Below are 10,889 nucleotides of genomic sequence, written 5' to 3' on the forward strand. Positions count from 1 at the left end.
TTAACACCTTAATCGGTTTTGCTGTGAACCCACAAATCTTCAAAAGTAGGATCAGCACTAACAGATGTCTTTTTTTTTTTTTACATGGGCCAGATCTGATCATTTCATGGTCGCATAATCAGAGGAAAATCCATAGAATCAGATTTTCTCTGATCACTGCTGACCCACATGATAAAATCTGAAGCTGTTGTTGGATAATTCAGGTCTGCTGTCGAGGGTAATACAACTGACAGAGGTATATTGTGTACAGAGTAGCACAGGGTTTGTGTTGATGATAGGTTGTGACTCCAGTCAAGCCTTGATGCCAGTGCTGTTGCCTGGATTCGCACACAGTCTGACTTTGTTTTTGTAAAGTTTCGTCTGAGCAGAGCAAATCAGTTTTGTGTGGTGTGGTGTGCGATTACATTTCGGGGCAAAGCCTATAAAAAGACCCCAGATTTTTTCAGTACTTTGTCAGCTATCATGCTATAATCAAGGAGTCTGTTGCTTTCAGTGCAGCGTTGATGTTAAAAAAACAAAAAACAAAAATCCTTATCCTTGGTCACGTCAAGCAGCCTCGATGTCATTTCATCTTGTAGTCTTCAGGTCTGTGGAGGAAATAGACACAAACGCATGAGTATGAAGAGTCAAAAAAAAGTCTAACAAAAAAGATTTTATCATATTTCTTTTTAAAATGAGACCAGGCACAGCAGCATCCTCTTTTTGTGTGTGTGTGTGTTTTTTCACTTTAATTTTGAGCAGAGATTGAAGCAGTCAGATATTATCAGGCCATGCTGTATTGGTTTTGATACAAGGTACCAAAAGCGTTATCATCAACTGTAATAGCTCTGCTATCAAATACGGCAGTATGTTTATATTGTTGATTTTCTGTCTGAGCATGGGTTGTGTGTGTCGGTGTGTGTGAGGAGGGAGGAGGCGGTCTGCATATCCAGTAATAATCTTTTGCCTCTGCTCCAAGGTTTTCTGAGAGAATATTAACTATATGTTTAATAAAGGGCAACGATTGAATCGCCCTCGATGACCTCAACCCCATCTCCCGTGACACATACACACACACACACGATCAGTAAAATGAAAAAGACAGAGTGTGAGTGAATATTAACTAGGCTAAGGCCCCCATGTCTTAAACACACCAGGATTAGCTTGACCTTGACGACCACACAGCGACAGGCCTGAGCACACGCACTGATTGGCTGAGGACACTGAACCAGTAAACAGTAAGAAGTGGCTCATTTATCACCATGTGCACACACACTGACAGCAACACCCGACGTAGTACAGACATGTTGCAGACGTGTGTACAAGGGGTGCGCGCGCACACACACACACACACACACACACACACTCAGTATGTTAACTGAATGAAAACAGTGTTTGGACCAGACCTTCTGTGTAGATTCACTGTTTTTTAATTAATAAATATTCATACCAAATGTTGGTTATGTTTTGTTCAAATGTGTTTGAAGCACCAGATGGAGGGTTTTCCACATCACAGTCACTGAAATGGTTTCAGCATTGTAGTAAAGTGCTATTTGTAGAAAGGGTCAATCCACCCAAATTAGAACAAAACATTATCTCAATTGCCTCTTTTGGTAACTAGCCATGCAGATTTGCATGCAGTCGCCCAGAATCTGTGATTTCTGCTGCCAGCCCAATATAACTGAGGTGAACCAGACTGTGTTGTACTTCACAGCATCTTATTACAGGGTAACATTTCTTGATAAACATGCTGATGTTCAACTTTTAAAATGTAATTTTACTTTTAACTCCATTATAATGGGCAACATTTCACAGGTTGACATCTTGAAACTCTGATAAATAAAACTAATTACTTTATTATTTTGTTATTAATTACAAAAACTACCATTATTAATCATCTCCATGGCTGCATACCCAACTCTATAGAAATGTTATGTTTTGTAATTTGGGTGAACTTGAAAAATAGTTTTATTCTGACAATCGACGATGTAAAGAAACTCATTAAAGCTGCATGGTTGTGTTTCAGAGTAGTCTTCTTAACTGGGTAGTCATTGTATAAAATAGAATTATTTACAACAGCCTGGAGGGTGAGAAAGTGTATTGACTGCAGAAACAGTGTTACTGTATATTAGACTGTGATGCGGCTAAAGGTTGAGTCACAGGATAAACCTTTTTCTATTTACCACTTTTCCTTACAAGCTCACCTCTGAGCAGTTAAAATAAAGCTGCTCCTGCAGATAAAGATAAGCAAACCCTGACCTGGATGAAAAAGCTACAGGACGGATGGATTGATGGACGCTGAGGCTGGTGTTGAGCAGGTGAAAGAGAGGATGCTCTCGGTTAACCTGTCAGAATGATGTGTACTACAGGTGAGGCCGGAGAAATGCAAAAGGACGACATTATCATGACAGCAAATCACGGGTCACGATGTCAGTCTAATCTCCAACCGGAAAACACTTCTCTCAGAAAAGTCATGAATATGATTATGGCAAATGACAGATGCTCTCTCTCTCTCACACCCTACTGAGAAACCTTGTGTGTCCCACACAGTCAGGAAGAGGTGGGAAACAACTGACTTTCAAAAGATTTGGCACAACACCCAGTCAAGGAAAGTCTTGTTAAACAATACAACTGCTGACACACACCTACAGAGTACAAACCGAGTGACCCGTTACACCTGCCTTCAGTGATATGTTGTTTGATAATAGCATAGTGTACAATGGCCTTGATTTATAAAGGCACTGTAGCATGTAACCATCAGAGCAAAACACAGCAAATACTACAAACCTTTTATATACAGTAAATAAAAATGTGAACTTGTGGAAAGAAAGAATAACACAGGAGAAGTATGGTGTGTGTTTGTGATCTTACAGAGTCTGTTCTGATAAATCTAGTTGGTCGCTCATCCAACACTTCGTCCATATTCTCTGTGTGCCATGTCACATACTGACAGCTCTTGGTTGGCTGACGATCATTCACACCACAGCCACATGTGTTTGTAGTTACAATGAAAAATGTTGCATCTTATTTGTTCCTGCGCGAGTGAAAAGTGTCGGAGTCAAACTGGCCACAAAAAGGCGAGTTGGCGAGCTTTGTGAATTGGATCCATTCATGCGTACGTCGCTTAGTAAGACCATGAACATAACACAGAACAGTGGAAAAGCTCCCGCACTGTTCACTGCTCACAGACTGTGCAGGGTGAGACAATGTGCGACTCCACATTAACATAAAGATTGTACTGCGCTGGTTAATGGTCAGTGATACACCACCTACTGCGCCTCTCCTCTAAAGTCAAGTTCAACATTTCTTTTTGGAAGCTTCACCATCTGGCATAGATAAATGCAAAGACAGCTTTCTGCAGTCACTTTAGAGCATCTGAAAACTTTTTTTTTATAGATAACACAATGAATGAGTGTCCACTGACAGTACTTTATGGAAACTACTGTGTCACAAGGGTAGTTTGGTTCGCGTTCATAAAAAGGATATGAGAAGTAGCATTGTGACATGGTAGTCAGATCAACATCGCCCCCTTCTGGCTGTTTCTCATTAGTACAAGACACAAAAGTCTGTGTGTGTGTGAGTGTGTGTGTGTGTGTGTATTACTCATTATGGTGCAAAGGTCCTCAAAGCACAAAAAGATGAGAAAATTATTCCCAAGTGAGGTACTTTTAAAAGTTTTCCAGGCAATTAAAAAACCCATTTGACCATTGAAGTCAGGGGTTAGCTTTACCATAAATATTCAAATGTGTCATTTTCTGTTTAGTTCAGTCAGCTGAATAGTGAGTATGAGTTTATGTACATATTCTATTCTATTACATTTGACCTTGTAGCAAATATGCAACAAATACTGAAACCTCTACTAGAAAAAGTGCTTTTTACGGCAGAGGAATAATGGTGATTTAATTTTGCTTAAAAGACAATGCTCAGTAAGGCTGAATTACACCACAAGAGCCAGATCATGTGCTGCCGAGACTCTTATATGAATGTGTAACACAAACACTGATAAAGAGAATGAGTCGACGATCCTCTAAAACCTGTGTGCTGATGTTTTTCTCTGCGATCTCTCATCCGTATTTGTGTTCCTATGCAGTGACACCTACTGTATGTGCGCACTGTGTGTATATGCGATGTCTGCATTCAGGCTGTTATTGAAATGTTTAAGAGCAGGCTGTATGTGTTACTACATACGGCGTCCACAGCCTGGGGAAAGCGTCTATCTCCTCCTGCGTGTACTCGCTGAGTTTCCTGGGGATTTCTCTCGGCTGAGGCAGCTCCTCCGTCAGGTTGGCTCGGATGTCGTCTGGCAGCTCCTAGTGAGGGGTGGACAGAGGTGACATTGAAATTGAAAAATGTAAGCAGGAGACGAAATTCAAAAGGAAAAGCAGGAAACGAGAGAGGAAAAAGAACTGAAAGGACGTGACATGAAAAAGACTGAGAATAAAGAAGATGGTATCATGTACGCCCCAGAAGCAGCTCAGATATTCTACTCGAAGGCTTCCAGCGTTGACAGTCATTCTCATTAATATTTATTGTGTGGTGGACCTACAGACTCATTTAGGAGCAGACATATAGTTCAGACAAAAAAGGCCAAAGATCAAATAGCAAGCAAAACACACCAAAGTTTCCAAAATAGTGAATTGCAGATAGGACTGCAGACATTCAGTCGGCTCACGAAGCCCATCTGGATGTAATTAGGGATGCACACTGCACAGCATCAATTCTGCTGGTGGACATCAAGACACGGCCAAAATAAAAGACAGGTATCTGACTTTCCTCACTTCTAAATTCTGACACCAAGCAAATCATGTTTTACATTATTACAAGTCATAATTCCAAGATCAGATTTTCCTCCTGTACAATACCTGGAATTGATGATAGCGACATCTCGCGTGTAGAAGAATTACATCCAGTTAATATTTGGGCAGGGAGCCCAGGTCAATTAACAGCCTGTCAAGTCTTTTTTTTTTGTTTCAGCCACGATGACGCCTGTGCTTCTAGCCAACATCATTAAAAAAAAAAAATCACAATTTAATGCATGAGCGCAACTGCAGTGACCATAAGTCAGTGCCCCAATGATGCAATGTGATTTGCTCTTTTGAGTAAGAGAAGTTCATGTGACAAATCAAAACACTTATTTTGCCACTCGGAGGTAACAATCATAAAGCACACAATCGACTACGAGTTGTTTATTTAAACATCTAGGATATATGAAGCGACATAGGCATTATTTTAGAGTTATGTTTCTAGACACCGGCTAAATACCTGCTCTCTTTTAGCTCTGTTTTGGTCTCCATCAGCTCCTGAGGGAGATATCTGTCTCTTTTGCTGCTCTTTTGTCTGCTGTTTGGTGATGAGCAGATTGTTTACAGTCGGTTTTTAGAGATTTTTCACAAAAGACAACTCTGATGAGAGTAGTGAGGGTGAACCATAATAGTAAAGCTGCAGACCAAACCTCTAAAAGATGCTACATTGCTTTGTAGAGCTGTGGAGATAAACAAAAATGTATTGTTCAAAGATATTGAACAATACAGCTTGAAGTTACTGTGGATGCAACCTCACAACCAGGGTAAAACATTTAAAACATACATACCAGCTGAGAAAATGACTCCTCCATCAAAAGGCAACAACCACAGTGAACTACATATTCATTTCAAAGTAATTCATTAATATTAGTTGGAATGGTGCCCCGGATGAAGGATGATTAAAACTCATTCCTTTTTGTGTGTCTGTATCTGCAAAATTATATCAGTGGACCCCATCTCATGATGTGCCCTCACTCTGATTGTCCTTAATAAGCTTGGATGATTAAGGTGTGAGGGTGTCTGTCTGTCTAAAGACTCATCAGCTCACAGAACAAGAGAAACTTGACTTACGTCATCAGGGAAGATGTGTAATCGCTGCATCATGGTGCGTCGGTGTAGATTCTTAGGCAGCATGCCATAAACTGCCAACTTCACAATCTGGTGAGAAGAAGGACAATAATACGTATAAAAAATTTTTTAAAAGCCAGTGTCTATGGCAACCGTACATATTTTTTTCCATATTTTCCAAAATGATGATTCCCACCGTGAGGCTGGTTGCACAAATGTGAATTCGACTTGGAAAGATTTATTGGACTGAGACACTGGACAGAAATACTGGAGAGAGATGTTGGACAGAGGCAGCGCTGACAAATCATTCATCTGTCCAATTCTATTTCTCCCTCTTCGCTCGCCAACCGTCCAGACCTCATTTTAACTAAGCCACCATCAGGACACACGTCTGCGGTCGCCGGCTGGACTACAGCCTGCATCAGCAAAAAGCCAACAGCAGAGTAAATGTTTCTCCTGGTTTTGTAAACTACAGATTGGAAACAAGTACAGTTTGTCCCACTACTTCTAGTGATTCCCACATGACAGGAGAACTATGACGATATCTTTATTACCGACACAAGCCACACGTGGAAAAAGTCTACAAATCTTTCTTTATAGCTATCATGTTAAATGATTCTGAACTGCCTGGCTGAGACTGTGCAACATTGACTCACTCCTGACCTCCTGTAAAGCTTAGTATTCAGGTTAAATAACCCCCCATGTGCTCGTATGATTAATTTTAATTATAACCTGATAGATCTCAGCATGTGCATGTGAAGATTTGAAGGGATCATGGTCACCATTTTTAAAAATGACAACCATATACTTATCTGGAGGGGGGAGTAACACACTGCTACTTACGATATAAACCACAAGAGCAGCACCTTGAACCCACGGAGATGTTAATTAAAAGTCTAAAAAACAAATTGGCACCAACACTATAAAACATTACTTCGGTTTAAAGGATAGGATGCTGGTGTTATTTAAAATATTTGTCACGGTGAAAAAAATCTCATGAAGCATCAAAACAAACAATGTGTTGGTCCGATACTTTGAGTTCCCTAAAAACAGGTCACAAATATATGGTTAGAAATATATGGCTAAATAATTTGTTAATTACATTAGAATTTAGGGACTTTTTCAGCTGCAGATTAATGCCCATTTGTTGTTGTGGTATTTACAATAGCATGACTGCATGTGTGTGTGTGTGTGTGTGTGCATGTGTGTAGGTCTAACTCAAAATAAACTGCCCATGTTTGTCATAGTGGAGGAACATGTCGGCCAGTTAATTTAATAGTTTTAAGACAACAATGCATCAGATTTTGGCAACACAGGAAAGACTTTTTAAATTTATTGTTGGTTTTAGTCTTTTCATTGGACTTTAACAAAAAGAAAAAGACACACTATCGCCAAACGTATCCTTCAGCCCCAAAAGTTTCCCTCTCTTATGACAAAACCTCCATGTTTTGTAACACAGTCAGTTGTCAGTAGTTTGTCAAGTACAGCATGTGGGTCACACCAAGTTCTGAATGTTATTATCACTGCGAATGTAACCATGAATATGCAACACAACCAAAACCTCAGGATTTATCCTTGAACAGATATTCTCATGCTGAGTTTCTGAACACACCAAACACCACCATCACCAGCACAAATCCACTGCTGGTTTAATCCCCGTTTTCTGCACGTCACATTAATATGCACAAGCAGCACATCTGAAGGAAGGGATAAATGTCAAGCCATGAAACACCTACTCTGTGACAGACATAGAAATTAGAATCATCTACCAGGAATGTGGGTTAAATCATGTACACAGTATAATAAGAATCCACAGTGTAAGGCATTTGACAGTGGCATATCTTCAGTTTTCTCTAAATAATAATAAAATGGAGAATAATTATTGATGTCACTTACTGCTTTTGGGTCTTTTAGATGCAGCTGGGCAGCTGTGACTTGTTTGAATCCACCTGGATACCTTTGGAAAAAAGACAAAAGTCAAGTCAGTCTCTGTTGTACTTGTTCTGTCCAGTTGCTGCTTGACCTTGAGTACCGCTTTCGCCTTGGTTGACCACTTGTAGGCTTCGTCTTTTTAGATGTCAGACAACTTCCTGCAACTTGACTCTAACAAAACAGAAGTCCTCGTCAATGTCATCATTGACGAGGACTTTAAAGATTACAGCAAACATGAAGCAAACTTAAAAAAAATAAAAAATAAAAAAAAAACTATTTGACCAACGTATAAACTTTGAGTGACAATCCTGTTTTTTTCAAGAAACATTCCCACTTCCTGTACTCTCTTTTCAAGATCTGGAAATTAATTTTTTTCACCACACAGAGTTGCTCTTCTGTGTCTCAACTCCAGTTGGTCCAAAATGACTTGCTAGACATTACACTAGTGTTGACTAATCGAAACTGGTTACCAGGTGAATGTAGATTTAATTTTAGATTTATTTCAAACACATACAAAGCACTACACGGAGTGGCCCTACTTTATATTTCTGAATGATTGTGTCCCCTGACCTCTGTGAGATCTCTGAGGTCTACTGACCAAGATCTTCTGTTGTAATGAAATCTGGGCTTAAAACCAAAGGTAACCGAGCCTTTGCAGTTGTGGCTTCCACCCTCGGGAACTCACTTCTTCAAACTATAAAGAAATGCAGTCAGTCAATAACTTTGAGAAGCTACTAAAAATGTACCCTTTGAGAATGAACTGAGCTTTAACATCCCTGAAACGCAGACCTCACTGCATGCCCTTTTAAACTTTTGTTGAAACATTTTGTGAGTGGTCCACAGACAAAGAACAATGATGAACTGGAAACATAGAAGAAAAAGAGACAAAGTGCACTAACATATGAAATGGTATCAACTTACCCTGTGTGTGATGAGTAGACTTTCTGCTCCCATTTGTTTCCAGAGAACGCTATGTGTTTGGTGTTTATTACTACTACATGGTCACCACAGTCACCTGCAAAGATGTCCAAGATATTTGTTTTCATTTTAAAAAATATAAAAAGAAATATTTGATTTTATTTTAACAGAGAGACAGCTAGTGGCATATGACAATGATAATGGTGACTGGCTTTATAAAGCATTAGTAAGACAGGAAGCAAACATAGTTAAAATAAGTTTATCCTCTACTGCCATCATGTGGATGGTCCTTGCCACAACAACCCTAAACCAAAGGTGGGGGTTGGTTTCAACATACACAACAAACAGTGTTTAATGTTAATGTTAGACATTTACTTCATATACGTGTGCCCTGTGACAGACTCACTCAATGCATGGTAGATGGGCTTGTGTTTGCCCTGTAACCGAACAGAACACATGGTTGCGATCTTCCCGGGAGGCTGCATCTTGGCATCGATAAGGAACCAGGAACGAGCGAAGGTGGCCCATTGCTACAATTTAAAGAAAAAGGAGAGAAAGTTTAGTCACATTAAATTACAGAGGTCTGTCTTGTTTTTTTATACCATTTTTTTCCCCACAGAACACATTTTGATACATGACAATAGGAAAACCACACCAAGAGTAAATAATAAAATGAATGACAGAACTTCAGGGTGCTGGTACTGTGCATGCTGGCTTAGGTGTGCTATACGGGTTTATGAATTGTTATCTGGATAATATGAAATCTCCTTTATGGACATGAGATTTTGGTCATATCGCACAGGTCTAATTAATTCTTGAATACAGTAGAGCCATCATTAAAAAAAAGACTCAACAACATAGATAATAACTAAAAACCAACACCTAAGCCATATAAACAAGGAACATGGATCATCACCGGTACAAATCCACTGCTGCTCTTTATATAACCACACACAAGGAAAGGAGAATAACACTGTGGATGTAGGTGAGATAATGGACATGAACTGATTCATGTGCTTAAAGATGTTCAACTCATTCATTTAATCAGGCATGACTAACTTAAAGGTAAATTAATATATATCCATATATAAATCTATATAGAGAGAAATCTGGTGTAGCAGCCACAGAATACCCCAAACAATGCCAGCATCATTTGACAGGGTGATCTGTGAAAGTGTACAGGTGACAAGCTGACAAGATTTAATTAACGTGTATTTAATGTGTATTAAGCTCTTTTTATAATAATCCAGGAATCCACGCAGACACGGGGGGTAGCTCGTGAGCTAGCGGATTATATGTGAGAGCGCGCGCCGCACATGGAGGTAAAGTCACGTCAGGGAGTGAGACAGAAATAAAACAACACGAGGCTTTGCTGTGTGTAGTTACCTGGGCTGATCTGGAGAAACTTGACATTATTGTGACTCTATCGGCTCATCCTCAAAATATGTGACCCTCAACGTGAGTGACGGTCCGTCTGCTGCTTTTACCCGGTTGAAACTTCTCTTCTCATGTTCTTTATTTATTTATTCATCTAGCTCATGTAGCAAATTATTCAGTCGTTTCATGGCTGCGCTCACGTCAATTGTAAGTACATATGAATGAAAACCTTTTATAAATAGTCCAGGGTAATTATTTTAGCATTTCTTCATGTTGTCTGTCGAGCATTAGTTTCTACTCGGTCCTATTTTGACGTTAGCGCACTTCCTTCCCACGACAGAAAGAGAGCGGGGAAATTTGACGCACTCAGCTGTGCTGTCCTCTGAACATCAGTCTGGACTTGTCTTCACACATTAGAAAGCTGATTTAAAAAAGGTTTATCAATCAAAACAGTATCGATCCGAGCCGTGCCGTGCCGTCTGACCCACCATGAGGACTTTAGAGGAGGTCCAGGCCACTCTGGAGATCGCCAAACTGAAAGAGGAGGACCTGCAGAAAACTGTCCACTGTCTGTCTTTCGGGGAAAATGTTTCATCTGCAGATTACTGCCTGATGGAGCTGGACGACACACTGTGCAGACACATAGAGGCTGGGCAAAGGTGAGAGCTCTTATTACTGTGAGAACAATGTGGAAACATCATTGTTTAAGTTGCATGTCCTGTGTCAGTCATCAGACATTCACACATCTGGTAGAAATCTGATCATTACAGTATCGATAAATCTGTTAATAAAGGGTTTAATCATTTTATAATT

At 39.8% G+C, this 10,889-nt stretch overlaps 2 protein-coding genes across 2 annotated transcripts in view; one reads left to right on the plus strand and one right to left on the minus strand.

The window, feature by feature from the left end:
* Positions 1-69: 69 nt before the first annotated feature.
* On the minus strand, positions 70-10,112 carry mrpl13 (mitochondrial ribosomal protein L13). The gene is made up of 7 exons (XM_019275881.2): positions 10,086-10,112; positions 9,106-9,229; positions 8,703-8,796; positions 7,746-7,806; positions 5,853-5,939; positions 4,168-4,289; positions 70-587 (listed from the first exon to the last, which is right to left on the minus strand). Exons 1-7 carry the CDS (start codon positions 10,110-10,112, stop codon positions 563-565), a joined length of 540 nt encoding a protein of 179 aa, XP_019131426.1. The 3' UTR covers positions 70-562.
* Positions 10,113-10,367: 255 nt separating this feature from the next.
* Positions 10,368-10,889, plus strand: part of dscc1 (DNA replication and sister chromatid cohesion 1) — a 3,418-nt gene continuing 2,896 nt past the window's right edge. Inside the window, exon 1 of the mRNA XM_010754183.3 lies at positions 10,368-10,735. Within this exon, the coding sequence (XP_010752485.3) occupies positions 10,566-10,735 (170 nt within the window). The 5' untranslated portion in view covers positions 10,368-10,565. The remainder of the gene's footprint in view (positions 10,736-10,889) is intronic.

Source organism: Larimichthys crocea, chromosome XIII (assembly GCF_000972845.2).
Source record: "Larimichthys crocea isolate SSNF chromosome XIII, L_crocea_2.0, whole genome shotgun sequence".
Lineage (NCBI taxonomy): Eukaryota > Metazoa > Chordata > Actinopteri > Sciaenidae > Larimichthys > Larimichthys crocea.